This window comes from Hibiscus syriacus, unplaced genomic scaffold (genome assembly GCF_006381635.1).
Source record: "Hibiscus syriacus cultivar Baekdansim isolate YM2019G1 unplaced genomic scaffold, ASM638163v2 tig00110013_pilon, whole genome shotgun sequence".
Taxonomy (NCBI): Eukaryota; Viridiplantae; Streptophyta; class Magnoliopsida; order Malvales; family Malvaceae; genus Hibiscus; species Hibiscus syriacus.
In genome coordinates, this window is record NW_024062563.1 from 2,364,154 (window position 1) to 2,382,873 (window position 18,720).

At 32.6% G+C, this 18,720-nt stretch overlaps 1 protein-coding gene, 1 long non-coding RNA gene and 3 pseudogenes across 4 annotated transcripts; 1 reads left to right on the forward strand and 4 right to left on the reverse strand.

The window, feature by feature from the left end:
- Positions 1-81: 81 nt before the first annotated feature.
- On the reverse strand, positions 82-2,648 carry LOC120212406 (annotated as a pseudogene).
- Positions 2,649-2,692: 44 nt separating this feature from the next.
- LOC120212519 (pentatricopeptide repeat-containing protein At4g35850, mitochondrial-like) lies at positions 2,693-4,685 on the reverse strand. Of its 2 annotated transcripts, none has more exons than XM_039210797.1 (5): positions 4,600-4,685; positions 4,357-4,492; positions 3,914-4,076; positions 2,888-2,953; positions 2,693-2,780 (listed from the first exon to the last, which is right to left on the reverse strand). In XM_039210797.1, the coding sequence occupies exons 1-5, from the start codon at positions 4,625-4,627 to the stop codon at positions 2,775-2,777; spliced, it is 399 nt and encodes a 132-aa protein (XP_039066728.1). In that variant the 5' UTR covers positions 4,628-4,685; the 3' UTR covers positions 2,693-2,774. The 2 variants fall into 2 exon arrangements, with proteins under 2 accessions (XP_039066728.1, XP_039066727.1); XM_039210796.1 differs by having other exon boundaries at positions 2,695-2,791.
- A 969-nt stretch (positions 4,686-5,654) lies between these two features.
- On the reverse strand, positions 5,655-8,244 carry LOC120212516 (annotated as a pseudogene).
- A 1,423-nt stretch (positions 8,245-9,667) lies between these two features.
- LOC120212520 lies at positions 9,668-11,762 on the reverse strand. 2 transcript variants are annotated; one of them, XR_005524704.1, is made up of 3 exons: positions 10,222-11,762; positions 10,083-10,120; positions 9,668-9,878 (listed from the first exon to the last, which is right to left on the reverse strand). It is a non-coding gene; the product is annotated as an uncharacterized LOC120212520 (long non-coding RNA). The 2 variants fall into 2 exon arrangements; XR_005524705.1 differs by having other exon boundaries at positions 9,668-9,881.
- A 5,013-nt stretch (positions 11,763-16,775) lies between these two features.
- Positions 16,776-18,084, forward strand: LOC120212407 (annotated as a pseudogene).
- Positions 18,085-18,720: the final 636 nt, after the last annotated feature.

Sequence of the window (18,720 nt, forward strand, 5' to 3'; positions counted from 1 at the left end):
AATAACAAAATCTGCCTTTTAACCAACTAAAATACTACATATTAACCACAGATAATAAAATATTATATTAAAAACAGATCTCCAAACATACCCATTATTAGTTTTATTCAATAAAAATAGAAATATCAACTGAATTAGTCAATAAAAAAAGCTTCAGTTGTGCAGACAAAAACCATCGCTCATTACTTTCAACAATGGACCATTGCTCAACTTAAAAAGCATTGTCTCCTTTGACCATGGTCCCAAATCTATTACCGTTGCCCAGGTCCGATACCAAATCTAGATCGCAAGTTGTTTAATGTTCGAGTAACAATTTGCAATCTCGGATCATCTTCGGGTATATCTCGTTCCTACAACAATCGACAAAATAAATATTAAATTTACATTGTTGAGCAGTTTAACGAAACTACTATATGAATCACTTACACTGCAGCAAGAGAGGGAACTGCATTACGAGCCTGCATTAGGTCCCATATATAGTTTGCGTTTGTGTATCCACCCGTCTGTGTCGGAAAACATATCAAGTTATGCATATTGAACGGTGACAGTCCCGAAAATGTCTAGCAACTTAAGTATTTGCATACCTTCTCACCCGCGGCTGCAAGGAGGAGATCACTTCCGAATTTAGCGTTCAAGAAAAAGTTTCTTTTAGTCATATTGACCTGCACATTTGAACCAAAGAAAATCATAGGATTTAACATGACCGAATAAAAATCAGGATATCAGAAAGTTAACGAGTCAACCGAGATGCATCATACATACCAATGCTTCTTGAGCAAGTTCCATTCCTCTAGGAGTATACCCAACCATTGCTCCCTCGATGAAGGTCTGCAAACAAGGAAATTGCAGTAAGTTAATAATTATCTGACTTCACCTAGATTGAACTGCATACCATTAATCATATAAAAACATGCAGACAGGCATCTTCTATGTTGTTCCAACTGTTTATTTTTCATCAAATATTCACCCTCTAAATACAATAAAAAGCTTATAAAACTTTGAAGATACCTGTTCCGGTCTTATACTCGTATTGAAAACTCACATACAAGTCCAAGTAACATAAGATAAGGCCACTTGTGACGTGACAATAGAACATAGTAATAACGAGTAAGCTAGCTGTACAAAGTGAAAATAAATAGACAGGTGGTTCTATATTATCTCTATACTATACAAATAAATGATATGTTCAACATTAGTTAATTGTCGAGTTTTTCATGGTAGAAAAAGAAAGAAAGAAATGGACATCCATTCGGACTCAGACAGCACAGAGAAAACTAAAAGATCAACAAAAAAAATATCTTAGCAAGTAATGATTAAACTTACTGCATAAAGTTCCATAGCGGGAGGTTTTCCTTCATTAAGGTAGCCCTCGAAAATTTGAACAGCTCAGTCGATGTTTCCAGCATTCAGATAGCATCTAATAAGGAGGCAAAAACAGAAACACATAAAAAAGGGGAAAATTATCAAAAACCCAAGAGCCTATTTCCAGTAAAATTATCAAATCAAAGACAAATGCATACCTCAAAATTTGCATGGTAATAAAGATGTCTGGATTTTTACCATCGTTTTTTAGCATCTCGAGTAAAGTCTCGGGTAGCCTACCATGACCATGGATTAATATATGAATAAATATTAACAGAAAAACAGTTATGTGGTACACAAAACATGCTTTGGAAAAGCAAAACTGGTGAAATCAGAGTGCTTAGTGATTTATGAAAAGATTGAAAAAGGAACTGAAAACTAGTTGATGGGGGGAACTACAGATACAAGCCAAGTAAGATAATTTGAAAACTGTTCACTAGGTCAATTAAAAACTTGATGCCTCAATATATACCTCAAAGATCACGATGCAGCTAGATTTTACAGCAGAAACCAAGTAAACGGAATTTGCAAGAATAACATCATCTTGTAATGCACAAATACATTCATACCAACACTATGAATGGCAAGAACAATAACACAATACTTCATATTCCTTGGAGCATTTGTACATGTACTTCGAGAATCAAGAGGGGTAGAGGATGGTCCAAGGCAGACTTTCTGAAGATGTGAAACATTACCTCTACATTCTTAAGATCTGCACAAGCGTGAAATGCAACATGGAACACAGTAAGCGGCCTGAATATGAAAAAACGCCTGTGAACAAAGTCTGCAGTAGGTAAGTTGTACAACTCTTCCTCAGAAATGCCAAGCATCGAATTTCCTGTATTTCCACTTTCTTCGACAGATGACCATCCTTTCGACCGCTCAGCTAACTCAATAATCTAGAGAGGCGAGAGAAATATTGGAAAACTACAAAAATAAATAAATAATGAAGGAAACACTATTCAGAATATAGAATTTTAAAAAAATCAGCTTGGCTGCTACATCTTGTGATCGAGGTATCATGTTCATATGTGCAATTATAAGTCCAGCATAGCAGAACTTGTTCAATTCACCACCAGAAGCAGCAGTCATATCACGCACTATTGCTAGCCTAAAGCATTTACATGCAGATTAGCTAAATTATTATCAAAATCGAATAAACTTCCTCAGTCAGTCAACAAGAACATATAGTTGTTTTGTAAATTGAAAATGCATTCTAACCATAGTGCAGCATAACCCAAGAAAAAATCATTCCATGGACCACAGAATCCAAGAAGAGTCATTGAACTTAAAAACAGAAAGTTACAACAAAAGCATTGTAGCATACACTTGATCCAATCGTCCAGCTGCCGCACATGCATTAATAAGACAAACATAGGTTTGTCCATTTGGCTTCACATCGTATCTCTTCATTTCTTCCAAAATCCTACATGAAAGATAAAATACAAATACCAATTTTGAGCTACTAAAAGAATATCAAAGTTAAACAGAAAATATCTTGACAAACACATGAGAGAGATACCTGAACAGCAAGAATAGAATTCTTGCATTTCCCACAGGTTGAGATCAAAATGTTGTACAAAGAGGCCTATGACAAAATAAAATTCAGTTATTTTAAATAATTAACAAATAATTTGGTGAATAATGAAATACCCAAATTTGATACTAAAACTAGAACCAACCTTAGGGGATTCTTGTTCAAACTACTCTAATCCGATTGTATCTAAGTTCCCTTGGTCTCCTCCTCCTAAGGGCTTTATCAAATTAAATGTTGATGCTGCTACTACCAGTGACTGGAAGAGAAGTGGGATAGGTGGTGTTTTAAAAGACGTTTCTGGTTCGATCTTAGGCTCTTTCAAGGAGTCTGCTGGTCCGGGACCTCCTACCTTGATGGAATTAAAAGCTATTCAAAAGGGTTTATCGTTCTTTATCTCTTTTCGAAGCTGATCAAGGATCGTTTGATTATTGAGAGTGACAGTAGGGTGGCAGTGGACTGGATTAAGAAAGTTGAATTATGTCCAGATGTTTATGGTTCTATTGTTAAAGATATTGTTGATAGGCTTAAAGTTTTTGAAGGTGTTATTAGATGGGTTAATAGGACAGCTAGCCTAGAGGCAGATGCCCTAGCTAAGGCTGGAATAGGTTGATTTATGTGTTGTTGTTTAGGGATGTTTTTTTGGTTTTCTACTTCCTATTAAGGGAGTTTTAGGGTGTTGTAATTCCTATGTACTTTTTATGATTTTAATGAAATTCTAAGGCACTCTTTTCCTCCTTCAGCTGATTAAGGAGCATTTACGAGCTACATTAATCATAAGGGTTTTTTTTTAATGAGGCCTCCTATTCTTATAAAAAAAAAAACCAATTTGCACCAACTCTTCATTTTTCCTAAAATGGCCATATAACAATTCTCCAACTACACAACTTTTGAAAAGAAAAAAAAAAGAATATACCTATGTCAAACATACACTCGTATCTGACAGTCACTCCTAAGCCCAACATAGCCAATAACTGCAAAAAACTAGATAGGAACATAATGAACATAAAATACCTCAGGGACTAATCCCATGGCCTTCATTTCATATCTGAAAAAGAGAGCGTCTTGCATGCGTGACCCTCTCATGGTTCCCATAATCAAAGCCTCGAAAGTATCTCTAGTTGGCTGCACCCCATCCAGCACCATATCATCATAAACATCCCTCAACAGATAATGCCTGCATCACCATACCAAATTCACAAACAAGTAAGGGTATGGTTTGTTTTTCCAATCATTTGCTTCCGTCCTCCGTGAAAATTCATATAAAGGAAAACCATTGTCATAACAGCTTTTCACAGCTAGACGGTGTTAAAAATGAATTTAACGTCAAGATCTTCCAAGGAACCTGATTTTGAACAAAGCTTAATCAACGGATAGCAATCAAATAACTTAACCCGGACCAAATTCGACGTCTACAACCAAATATCAAGACAAGTACAAGTTAAAAGACAGGACCCCTTCGTCTGGTATTGAGAGAAGTAAGGACAGTGTTGTACTCGGAGACATTGTCAGCGTAGTTCCGTTTGGCTTTCTCTGCAGTTAAATCCGAAAAATGGCGGCGACCCAGTGCTCGAAGCAGTGTCCTGTTGGGACCTGTTTTCAACAACAACAAATACACGAAACAAAACCAGATAAGCAATCGATACGATCAACCTCTCGAGTGGAAGAGTTGAGCATCTGTAGAGTACTGAAACTTTTACCGGAAATGGTTCGGAGGAGGAACTTCATTGGTTAAAACAGAGTGAAGAACTGTAAAGGGTTCTTTGGTATGCTTTGCTCCAAAAGCCCTACTTTTTCTAATACCCAATTTTTTTCTATTTTTGTTATAGTTGACACAAAACGGTGCGTTTGGATAATGAAGTGTTGGGCCAAGCTCAAGTGGATGGATAATTGTCTAGGTTAAATATATATATATATATATATATATATATATATATATATATATATTTGCACTTCTCGTTAATTATTTGTTTAAATATCTATTAAAATTATATAGAGTCAATTCTGTTAACAGTATACTAAATTAATCATGATGGGATGGATTATATTAAACTTAAATGAGACAAAACTGGGATCAATATTGTTTTAAAAATTAGTTTTGTATATATTCTTAAATTATTCGATGACAAAAAATCAATAAAATATTGTTTAAATATCTATTAAAATTATTTATAGAGTCAATTCTGTTAACAGTATACTAAATTATTCATGATGGGATGGATTATATTAAACTTAAATGAGACAAAACTGGGATCAATATTGTTTTAAAAATTAGTTTTGTATATATTCTTAAATTATTCGATGACAAAAAATCAATAAAAAAATTTTCTACTTCAAATATATATATATAAACTTATTATAAATAACTTTATTATTAAATATAAATTGAAAGTAAAGGTGATAACATATTTGGATATTATTTGCAATAATATAACGGATTTGAGCAAATTTAAATATTACTTGAACTGGTTTGACTTTGAATCCGGTTTACTATCATAAGTGGTTGGTGGTCTCTTCCAAATGCAAATGCTAATAATATTTTTCAGCAACTGCTGTAAAATTGTTCTGTCATCAAAACACCACTGTTCTAAACTTCACAAAGCTCTTGACCATCGTGAGGAAGAGATGAACCTAGAAAGCAAGGAGACGGCTACACGAAACGAGTACGACACCATACAGATACGACGAGAACCGGCTATAAAAAAAAATACGACTCGTAACCAAGACTTGGCCAGTTCCCTGTAAGAAATGTAAGTGCTTTTGTAGTTTATAGAGAATAACATAACCCTGGAGTTTGTTCATGTAATCACCCTCAAAATGTGACATCTAAGATTCAATGGAACTGTTACTTAGAATTGCTAACAAAAACAGATAGAAAAGTGGAGGAATTACAAACAAATTACTTGTTTTTGGAAGTCATAAGGGCAACTTTGCTTGTGTTTTTTTTGCTCTTCTTCTTCCTCGATGCAAAGCTGCTCGGTCCAATATCTATGGACATTCTCTTCGCTCTACAACAAGAGAGAACTAAATAATCCTAAAATAATACCGATTCGCAATGCATTGGTGTGAAGCAGGAAAAAACCAATTGTTCTACAGAGATTTTGGACGTATAGGAGGATTATAAACAAGATAAAACAAAGAATTATACCGTGTAAAAAGCTCTTCGGACTCCTTTCCGCATTCTTTCGCTACATCCTCTGATGGAAGAAATGCATCTAAATTAAGGGATCAGATAGTTTAACATAATATTCAAAATTTGCTCATGGCAGCTGAAAGAAACCAGATTTTTTAATCCCAACAAATGCAACGAAAACAAACTATGCTTGTAAAATATTCATTTCAATTGTTCTAAACTCAAATTATCCGAAAAAATCTAACAATTTATTGAGAAAAATGAATCAAACAACCGAGCACACACACATAGCATTGATTCCCAGCACTGAATTCAGTTATATAAATGCAAGATTCCCGGACTAATGATCTGAGTATGATAGTTTAAAATTACAAGATATTTTTAAATGATATGGGCAAAATAGTTCTCTAATATGATAGCATAAGCATAAAACCGGTTTTTGATATCAATAAACTTGGCTGAAGCTGAAAATTATTTATAATGAAATAGAAATTATTGAGCGCAGAAGTTCTAAAAAAAATCGTATCTGCACACAAGAGGCCAATTGCACCTGGTTCGTCTTCATCATTGCATTCATCCGACTCTGAACCAGAACCCCATCGATCCCCTCCATCATCGAAGTCCCAACGGTCGCCTACGGGAGGAATCCAGAATTCATGTTCCTCGGAATCACTTTCATTTTCAGCTGAATCCCTAACTTCAGAAATAATTTCTTCAACTGGCTTTTCCTTCTTCGTCTTCTTCCTTTTTTCTTTCTTAGGCTTCTTCTCACCTTCCTCAGCCATGGTTTCATCAGTTAGCACCGTCTCCATTTCCTTTTGTTCTGTTCACATACTAATAATTAACACACAAAAAAGCCACTTCATCTAATTAGCCAGAGAGCAAGATTCGAACCTAATTTATTGAGAAATCGTTTCCCATTGATATGCTTCCAAATATGTTCCTCGGACTTATTAACGGTATGACCAGTTAGTTTACAAATCAACTTCGAACTGATACACAATCAAATAGAAACATAGAATTAATCATATTAGCAGAAAACACATGAATGATGAAACTAATCAAACGTAAAAGATTCACCCAGAGGTGTAAACAAAACACACATGCTCAAACCTACTCAGGCTTTCATGAAAGGAATTTGAATTTGACCGAGCCATTGTTAAGTTGAGGAGGTCGACCTCAAACAGCTCAATAACCAAATTTAAATATCTTAAAGCTTAACTCGATGGGCCTAGTTGAGCTCTTTACTTTTAGTTAGTATCGAAAAATTTAAATATCTTAAAGCTTAACTCGATGGGCCTAGTTGAGCTCTTTACTTTTAGTTAGTATCGAAAATTTCAATTCAAACTATAACTCGAGCTTGAGCCTTGAGCATAGATAATAAAGTTTAAAGTCGAACATAAGAATTGAGCTCATTTTTATACTTTCGATCAACCAAGTTATTCTCTCGAATCAGGTTTGAGTTTTGAAAATGAAACTCAATTGAGCTCAACCCGAGCTTCGAATTTCAAGTGGAGCCCAAGCTCGAGCTTCTCGCAGCTCTATACCTCTAGATTCACCCTAATAACATTCACTATCATGAAAATTTGGAATGTCAAGACAGAAACTTGGCATCGGTAATCGACCACATGCTTAAAAATACATAGATTTCTAGAGGTTAAATTTTAACTCTACGAAAGCCCTCGTTTTTTTTCTGGGAAATTTTCCAATTTCTAACCCCAAAACATATTATTCGCCTTATTAGATTCTGGGATTTCACAAAAAATAGCTCATTTTAAGTGAAAATCTCAATATTTGATAACCCTTTTCTTCATTTAACATAGACAAGTAGAACAAATGATTAACAAAAAAGAATCGGTTTGGATTTCTTTTGGTCCTTTTACCGGGAAAGAGGGTCTTGTTTGAACATGTTGAGAGGGGCTTAGAGTGAGATACAGCAAAGTCGATGAGGTTCAAACGACAGCGTTTGCTCTGAGCATAGGAATCCTTGTCTTTCACAACCATCTCGTGCCCTGTTTCAACGCACTTGAGCCTTTCGTTTGGGAGTTCCGAGAAGGTCGGAGCTCCCAACAAATTAGTCCCTTCTTTGCTCCCTCCGCCGCCGCTTCCTTCCGTTTCTTCAGTTGCCTCCCCCATTGCTGTTGCTCTTGCTATGGCTGCTGGCTTGTGTTGTTTTATTCTCAGTTCTTTGCGTGGTTGTCCCCTTATGCATGAAACGACACTTTTCTAGGTCTGTTTTAATTCAGTAGAACGATAGCGTTTCATATAAAATACCAAATATGGTAAACTACGAAAATAATCCCCTAACTATACAAGACTCCTAATTATAAAAAATAGGTTTATAAAAAGTAATTTAAAAAATTAACATGAAATGATGTGACAACTAATAAAATTAATAAAATATTATATTTAACACAATGTTTACATATTATCATAATGTTTTAATCAAAAAAACATATTATTATAATTTAAAACTTATTGTAAAAATTTAACCCTCAATTTTTAAATATTACATCAATTTTAGTTCTACTAGAATTTAGTTTATATTTTTTCTCCTTTTAACCTAATTCTAGAAGAGTATAAAGATCATCTTTATTGTTTTATTCCTAATCTTTTAGGGTTTTATACCTATAGATTTTTTATTATTAACAATTCAACGGTTGAATTTATCAATATCATTATATTTATTATGCATATAAAATTTCTTAATCGGTCTGATATTTTCTACCATATTAATCTAAACTAATGTCTTAACGGTTAAAAGTTTTACATGAAATAAATAGTTAAGTAATTTCAATGTTCTCAAATTTGGCATATGAATAGTAAAATAATTGAATATACTCATAAAACTCTTCCGAATCCGAACAACATAGATTGTACATACACCTAGCATTTGAGATTCAACATCTGTAGAATTCTGTTCCAACTTCCATATTAGCATTTCTTACACAGCTGAATGCACTGGCATTGACCCATACTGGAAGCTACTCTAACGTACCCAGTTTTTCTTCATCAACCTCAAATGCCTTCCTTGCTTGCTTCAGCTCCTCTTGCATCGATAGCAACTCCGTACAACGATTTTCGGTTTAACACATATTAGCCTTATTTATAGGATAAACTTTTGAACAATTCATTAGCCTTATGTCCGATTCTTCATTTTTTTTTTCTTCAAGTGTCTATGTCTAACACATATTCGGACATAAATAGAGAGACTGACCCTACGACGACCATCCATATACACGGGAAAGCTTAGAAAAGTTTAACGTATACATGCCAGACAGAACCCATATCAAACACTCACATCCAAGTATGAATAACATAGGTTGCAAATACGCACTCGACTCAAAGCTTTCAGCTTTCTCAAAATAATCGCTACCCCGATATAATATAAGTAACTACAGAATGGAAAGTTAAAAAATCCATGGCAAAACAAGCGGGAAAGAATTCGACAGCTACTAACTCCAAATGAAATCGTACACATTGAAAAATACAAAGCTTCGGTTTGACAACGAAATCCAGATATGCAAGAAAATGGAATTGTATGGTTCAGAAGCTGGCTTTTGAGTGATATAACTTTATCACACTCGCATCTCTAACCTTTTATCACCTTCAACGTATGTTTTTTGATAATTTAATTCTCTACAGCAGTTTTTCATAGCAATGTAAAATGCTTGAAAGTAATTTAAGACATATTTGTTCATCATACATATTTAACGCCTAAGCTTTTTTCAAATAGCTTTGCTACAATAGAAACAATCCCAAACGATCAATAAGGACTGAAACACGGTTTCGCAGCTTCGACTTTGGTTTCTCACTCTCCGCAACTAATATTCACTGCTCAGCTTCCTACTAAATTTAACATGTAAGAAAGTTATACATACACGAACACAATTCCAATAAAACAAAGATCACATGGCATACAAAAGGGTTAATTTCTTTTCTTGTTTTGATTCACATCTCCATCTTGATCCATAAAAAGGGTGGTCGAAAAAAGAAACAAATTTTAAGTAATGAAAAGGGTTCAATGTTGAATTTCTAAATGATACTTACATTGGGATCGTCTCCAAAACCATACATCATATGTTGCACTGAAACAAGAAACAAAATTTTAAAAAAAATGAAAATAACAAGAAAACAAAAGAAATTTCGCAGAGAAAATTATATAAAGGAAGAACAAATTTGGGTTTACAATCTTTTTTGGAAAACTCCTCTTTTGCGCTTGAATGAAGTTTCTGAAGGCTGTGAAGACCCAACTTTTGATTTTGAAGAGGCTCCTGTTGATGGGTTACTCTTCTTTCTACCCCTGAAAAAAAGTTTTCTACTTTCCTACAGAATCGCGGAAAACAAACAAGTCCACCAGGAAAAGAAAGAATCTTTATTAGAAAACAAATAATGGGAAAGGAATTCAATTCCAATAGGAAAAAAGAAACCCCGAAAATTATCGTCATTGAATTGAAGATTGCAGTTTGATGGGCCAACACTGTGTTTAGTTGGGTTGACCGACGAGACTACGATGTGATCGAGTGTTCAGCCCTGACACTTTGGGCAACAAGCGAATTGATTAAGCAAATCACTGGTTTCAATCAAGGATTCTTGCCTGTGAGATACTTAAGAGTCCTTTTAGCATCTAAAAAACTCTCTGAAAAAGACTGTGAACTGCTCATTGGGAACATTAAATCAAGAATACATTTCTGGTCTGGTAAGCATCTCAGCTATGCTAGCCGCCTTGAGTTCATCCGGGCTGTTTTGTATAGCATTGCGAATTATTGGTGTGAACTCTGTTCTAAATTTTTCTAGAAAGGAACTAACAAGGTTGTTGTTGGTGCGTGTATTAGTTGGATGAAAATCTACCAACCTAAATCGGAGAGTGGACTTGGACTGAAAAATATCAAAATGTAGAATAAGGCTTGCATGAATCTAATTAGAAAAATTCTGGCTGGTGATGGATCCATTTGTGTTGTTTGGATCAAAGCCTATGTCATTAAAGATTACGATCCATGGCTTATGGCTGGGGTACTAACCTTAGTTGATGTTTAAACAGACTACTCAAACTTAGGAATGAAATTTTTTCAATTTTATCAAAAGGAGTAACCAAAACAAGAGATATATGAGAAGAACTTAGAGTGAAAGGCAACAAAGTTCAATGCCACAAACTGATATGATTTCCTATACACATCCCTAAACACAGTATGATCACTTGGATGACTTTATTAGATAGGCTTCACACTCGTGCTCGTCTTCAAAGAATGGGAATCCATATTGATTGGAGTTATGTGATATGCAATGCAGCAAATGAAAAACGTGATCATTTATTTTTTTATTGTTGTTTGGCTAATTATCTTTGGGAGAATATTATGACTATCAGGATTGCAGAAAACATTCCTGTCATGGGAGGATATGGTTGCTTAAGCTTGTGAAAAATGGAAAGACAAATCTCTTCTTACTACCATCTTAAAGATTGATTTGTGTGCCTATATTTAAATTTTGTGGGAAGAACGAACCGTAGAATATTTAAAAGTTGCTCAAGAACTGTTGACGATATCCTCAAAACTATCAAAGACATTGTTGGAATTCAACTTCGAGAAAGTAACATTAACCGTTTAGATAGTGTCAATATTAATCTATGTAATGCTTGGGTATAACTTAACCGATCATTCTTTTTGTAAGTAGATTGTAAATGTTTTGTGTTGTAAATGTTTTGTAACTGACTCTACTTTGGGTAATAAATTTATTTATAAAAAAAGGTTAATTTCTTTCTTGTTTTGATTCACATCTCCATCTTGATCCATAAAAAGGGTGGTCGAAGAAAGAAACAAATTTTATGTAATGAAAAGGGTTAGATGTTGAATTTCTAAATGATACTTACATTGGGATCGTCTCCAAAACCATACATCATACGTTGCACTGAAACAAGAAACAAAATTTTAAAAAAAATGAAAATAACAAGAAAACAAAAGAAATTTCGCAGAGAAAATTATATAAAGGAAGAACAAATTTGGGTTTACAATCTTTTTTGGAAAACTCCTCTTTTGCGCTTGAATGAAGTTTCTGAAGGCTGTGAAGACCCAACTTTTGATTTTGAAAAGGCTCCTGTTGATGGGTTACTCTTCTTCCTACCCCTGAAAAAAAGTTTTCTACTTTCCTACAGAATCGCGGAAAACAAACAAGTCCACCAGGAAAAGAAAGAATCTTTATTAGAAAACAAATAATGGGAAAGGAATTCAATTCCAATAGGAAAAAAGAAACCCCGAGATTTATCGTCATTGAATTGAAGATTGCAGTTTGACGGGCCAACACTGTGTTTAGTTGGGTTGACCGAAAAGACTACTATGTGATCGAGTGTTCAGCCCTGACACTTTGGGCCACCAGATCGAAAGACGCAACTTTGGGCCAACAAGCGAGAGACATATTTTAAACTTTATTTACTAAAGTACGCAATGCTTTATCAACAAGTCCGCTGTAGCGCTACGGTTAAATTTCCATTGTTGAAATTCCGGGTTCGAACCCCGGCAGCGGAATTAGAATAAAATTTTTATAGGGCGCTTCTTTTTAAAATTTTTAGTAAAGGGTAAATATAACTTTTGGTCCCTAACTTAGGAATTTATGTACAATGTGGCATAATCTTTTTCTTGGTATAATTTGATATATTTTCTTAAATGATGCAATCAGGTGTCCGATTTTTTTTATTTAGTGCAATTAGTACCTTAATTATTTTTAATTGTACTTGTTTAATTTTAATTGATTTGTAGTTAAAATTTTAACACATTTTAATTAGAGTATAATATGTGTTACAGATTGAAGAATTAAGCATTAAAATTATAATTATAAGCGTAATTTTAATTGCATATGTAATTTTAAAAATGTTAAGTGTCTAATTGTACTAAAAGTAAAAAGTTGTATAACTAATAGCAATTAGTAAGTTAATTTTTCAATTATATATGTTTAATTTTGAATGGTTCATACAAATAATTTTAACACAATTTAGTTAAAATATAATATGTGTTATTGATTTAAGAATTAAACATTGAAATTATAATTTTAAAAATGTTAAGTGTCTAATTGCACTGAAAGTAAAAGTTCGGTATCTAATTGCATACAATAAAAAAACTAAGCAGTTGATTAGTCCTTAAAGAGTCAAAAGTTAAATACCTAATTGCAAAAAAAATGAAAGTTACAGGTCAGATATTTATGATGTTAAAAAGTACGTATACACAAATTAAATATGTACTGTAATATTCGACTGCATATCGAGTAATCGATCTGCTTACAAACAAGAAATTTATAGAATTTAGGTTGTGCAGTAACGGATTGCGGAATTCTGATATCCCAGTTGTGTTATAACGGTTCCGGACAACACCTTTAGTGCTATATAACAACCAATATTCTACAAGATTTTAGTTTATATCGTTTGAGAATGGGTGAAAATAAATTTTTTAAAAGTTCTTATTCTAAAATTGGAATTTAACAATTTTTAACGTGACATATCAATAATATAGCAGATGTTAACGTTTGAGTGATCAAAATGTTATAACCTGAAAATATAAGTGAGCAACTCTAACTTTTTAAAATCAATGACCAAAATCAAACAAATCAAAAATAAAATAGACCATCCATGTGATTTGCCGAATAAAAAAGTGAAAACTTGATAATTATAAGGTAATAACTTTTTAAAATATTTCTTAATCATTAACAACTCACATGTATTTAATTGCTCGAACTCAATATCTCTAAAAAGAATAAAAAAATACTATTAAAATTGATTGATGAGTTCAAAAAATAAAAGCTCTTAAACATCTAATATTTATAAATTTATCATTTGACTAGTTGCGAAATGTACATTACAAGTTTAATAATATTATTGAATGTTGTGTATTATTTATAAAATTTACATATTTAACCACTCGCGTTGCGAATAAAATACAAAATTTTAAAATATTTTAAATATTAAAAGTACCTATTTTATGACTACTTAATCTTCATAAACCATCATGAATCAAATACCTCAATGATTAAATAAACGATAGTTATTCTTATAGGTCTTAAAGTCGAGCATAAACGATGATAGAGTATTTGAGCATTTATTATTAAATTGTTGAGAATTTTTGAAACAATACTACTACTTATAAGCAACCTAAATTAATTAAAAAAATCTTCACAAATCAAAATGTCATAACTTTATGTCTAATTGAGATAATTTTTTTAATTCATTAACCTTTTTTTATTAATCTTGAGTAAGTACAAGGTAATAAAGAAACCTCAAAGGAACATGAAGTGAATGGAGGACTTCCCTTTTATGCTAAGTAGATAATTCTGTATTTGTTTTCCATTTTAAAGAGAGGCATGTGATTTGGGTTCCATTGCATGTGATTATAGGTTGCTTGGCTGCTGGTTGCGTAGCCTATCGAAAACTCAATGACTTGTACGTTCGGCTTTATTTGTAAATAGATGTGGATGTGTGTTTCTGATTATGTAAATAGCTATTATTGGTTGTGTCATGTGATTTCAGGTTTGTTTATCCTTGTAACCTCCGTCCAAGACTCCTCACCCACTGGACTATGTAACCTGGTTGTTACGTATTTACATATATATTTTTTTACCTTGGAGTGCGGAAAGGTATAACTATATGTCTATTCATCAAATGATTTGTTGCTAATCAAATCACATAATTTGATTCCCATCCACTTTTAGTCTATTTGATAATTCACATTAGGATGAACAAAATTCGATTTAATTCTAAAAATTAATTTTCTTCTTCTTAATTTTGATTTATTTGAGTTGAATTATTAGAGTCAATTCCAATTATTGATTCGCTTTCGAGTTTGAGTCGAGTTGAAATTTGGAAATTTCGAGTTTTAGTCTATTTAGTTTTATGATTTAGACCATGATTCATTATTCATTTGATTTCTCATTATTTTAAGTTTATTTTTTTACCAATTTAAACCACGCGCTCATAAATCATCATAAAATACATATGTACTTTCCATTCCTTTTTTATATCAATTTTTTATTTTTCAATTTAGTCCCTCAATTGTTCATAATTTTCTTTATTTCTTCAATTCATCAATTATTTTAAGTCCATTTTTTTACAAAATTTGAACCACATGCTCATATAACACTATAGAATACCTATGTAACTTAAATTCTTATTTAAAAAAACATATGTACTCTCTTTTTTATTTAGTCCCTCAACTTTGTATTTTATTCAATTTGAACTTTTGACAACAATCGTTTACAAATTCTTTCTTCACATCAATTATTTGACTCCTTTATACTCTAATCAATATTTTTACCCTCAAAATACTTTCTTTAAAATATAATATTGTGACTATATTTTATAATTTTAGATTGTATTTGATATATTAAATAATATTAAAATGTGAAAAGAATATATATATATATATCTTATATGATCAAAGAAAGTCGAAAAATTGAAATCAGTCCTTACCATAATACTATAAATCATTATACTAAAATTAGTAAAAAAAAAAACTCGAATAACTAATTTGAAAAACTTGACTCGAATTTCTTAAACTTTACTCGACTCGAAAAAATTTCAAGTTAAGTTAAGTTGTAAAATACGACTCGTCAACTCGAATAACTCAAATTTTGTACTCGACTCGATCGAATCCTCACCCCTAATTGACATATTTATTGTTATAATATTTAATAGAAAAATATTTGAAATTAATATATGATTAAATTTAAATATTTAATATGTATTTAAATTAGAATTTAAATAAAAAAATATTTGAAATTAATTAAACAAGTAAAGGATTTTTATGATCTTATAATTAGAAAAGTTAAGTATAAGGGTATTCCTTTTACTAAAGTGTATTTTTGACTTTCCAACTATACGAGGAAGTTACTTTTTCACTCTTATTCAAAGGAATCACCTTCACGTGAGTGATTCCTTAACTAATATTTATAAAAAGAAAAAGATCATAATCAACACTTTCATAAAATATTTTATGAAAGCAGGACAAAACTAAATTTAATATCTTAACATTTTTTATTTTCTTCCCTTAACCTTTTCTCGTAATTAAATTGGGGCAGATAAAATTTTATATTTTTAAAAGAAATTAAGAAAAGTTGAATTTCCAAGCTTTACCTAAGTTTAATAAAAAAATTAATTTAATTTTTATTTTTTTAAATCATACCTAATATTTAGTTTTTGTTTCATTTTAGCACACATAGTTAAAAATTTAACACGTTTAGTACCTAAACTATCAATTTTTATCCTTTTTAGTACATAAACTTTTCAATATGTTTCAAAACTTAACGTTAAATTTTGAACAGAAGTACTAAAATGAAACAAAAACTAAATTTTAAGCATGATTTTGAAAAAAAAATTAAAGATAAAAACTGATAATTTGTGTACTAAACAAGTAATTTACCTAATTTTTAAATATGATTATAATATTAGAATATATATGACAATACTTCACCAATCGTCATGGTGTCCAGTACCATGTAATATCGGTATACAGAATGAATAAAATTCTTTATTGAGGAAATAATAATGACAATACTTCACGTATTGTCAGGTTTTAAGCGATAACATAATATATGCAGCTGTTTGTTTGCATGCAACACGTGATTTTCAAAATAGAAACATCTCATTCATTTACTTTTATTATATAGTCATTGTTGGAGACTTAACAGGATACTACTACGATATATATATATATATATATATATTATGCAAACTAATACTTTGGATGTTCATAACTCTCTTTTGACCCAATGGAGAATGTGAAAGTGTTGTTTATTTTTACTATTGTTGCTTTTCCGGTTTTGAGTGCCGAAAGTGTGGGGCTGAAGGGTTTGAAAACCTGCAATTTCCGAGCAGTTTATAACTTTGGTGATTCCAATTCTGATACCGGTGGTTCGGCTGCATTTTGGATAGCCGGACTACCAGGGTGACTTTCTTTCGTAGGCCGGTCGGACGGGCCAGTGACGGACGTCTCATAATCGATTTCATCGGTGAAAACCATTTTGAGTCACTCTCTATGCATTTCATTGATTTGGGATTCTTTTTTTAATGTTTTTGTTCATGTTTGCAGCTGAACACCTTGGATTGCCTTACTTGAGTCCTTACTTGGATTCCATCGGAACCAGTTTCCGACATGGTGCCAATTTCGCGATCGGGGGATCAACCATTAGGCCACAGAATGAATCGATGACATTGAACGGAGTGAGTCCATTCTCCCTTGACGTTCAGCTCGTACAGTTCGACAATTTCAAGGTTCGAACCGGCTATTTCTACGAGCACGGTAACGCCGGACATCGTCGTGATCTTCCAAGACCTAATGACTTGTCCAAGGCTATATATACATTTGACATTGGCCAAAATGACATTGCTGCTGGTCTGAGGAAGAACAATGATACAGAATTTCATGCGTCAGTCCCGGATATAGTCGATCGGCTAGCTAAAGCAGTTCAAGTAAGTCCCAATCTTCATTTCAAAACAAAAGTACTTGCATTCGACACAAATTCATATTAAAATCAACCGTTTGTAATCAAACAGAATCTGTACGAACAAGGAGCAAGGACATTCTGGATACATAACACAGGCCCCATCGGTTGCTTGCCTGTAAGCCTCCATTATCACAATATTCGACCCGAAGAACTCGACGAGCAGGGCTGTCTGAAAGCTCAAAATGCCTATTGCATGGAGTTCAACAGCAAGCTTAAGGACAGAGTGATCAAACTCCGGGCAGAGTTACCGGACGCCGCACTCACATATGTCGATATTTATGCCGCGAAGTACGATCTGATCGGCAATGCGAAAAAGCAAGGGTTCGACGATGCTGCGAATATATGCTGTGGATACCATGAAGATGAGGTTCAAGTATATTGCGGCAACAAGCAAATCGTAAATGGAACCGAAATCTATGCGGGGTCTTGTGAAAACCCTTCCGATTACATCAGCTGGGATGGTGTGCACTACTCCGAGGCTGCTAATCATTGGATTGCTCGACGTATACTCAATGGTTCATTTTGTGACCCGCCCTTGTCGATTAAACAGGCTTGCCATAAACCTTGGTTTTAGGTCTCTGGTTTCTAGTTTCAACAGGGAATTATTATAATGTTCATGTGGTGGGAACCCTCTGTTACACCAGTAAAATCATATGTTGGAACTGATGAACACTTGTTTATCTACTGTAACAAAACAAGAAAGAAATAGATGATGTATTGATTAATAATCTTAAAAAATACAGGTGAATTTCTCCTATTTTATATTCGAAATATGCTGATTAGTCTTCTGTACAAGTTTGAGAATATCCTTCTTTTAATGTGAAAAACTAATTGTTTTTTTATAAATAGAGATATAATTACATTCTCAAAGTAAATATTAGGATTTGAATTCATACCAAAGATAATAATATAAATACTTTTATTACACGTACATTTTGCAAAAGCAATAACTTAAATTTAGAATTTCTTGAAATATTATATCTAGATTTCTAAAATAATAATATTTTATTTAACTGAAGCTATTCAACTAACTAGTAAATCTTAAAATATCATAAACATTCTTCTTTTAATGAGATAATCCCTTCAAAGTAATATTAATTTCATTGGAAATTTATATTTAACCCACAATTACAAAAAAAAAAACCTTAACCCTTGTCGTTTCTCTCTTTCTTAATCTTATTTTTCTCTCAATATTTGTGTCTTACTCTTT

Coding starts and splice junctions, on each gene's coding strand:
- LOC120212519 (XM_039210796.1), bottom strand. CDS start 4,627: ATGAAGTTCCTCCTCCGAACCATTTCCG. Junction 4,493..4,599: donor CCTCCTCCGAACCATTTCCG/GTAAAAGTTTCA, acceptor TGTTGAAAACAG/GTCCCAACAGGACACTGCTT. Junction 2,792..2,887: donor ATTCTATTCTTGCTGTTCAG/GTATCTCTCTCA, acceptor TCTTTCATGTAG/GATTTTGGAAGAAATGAAGA.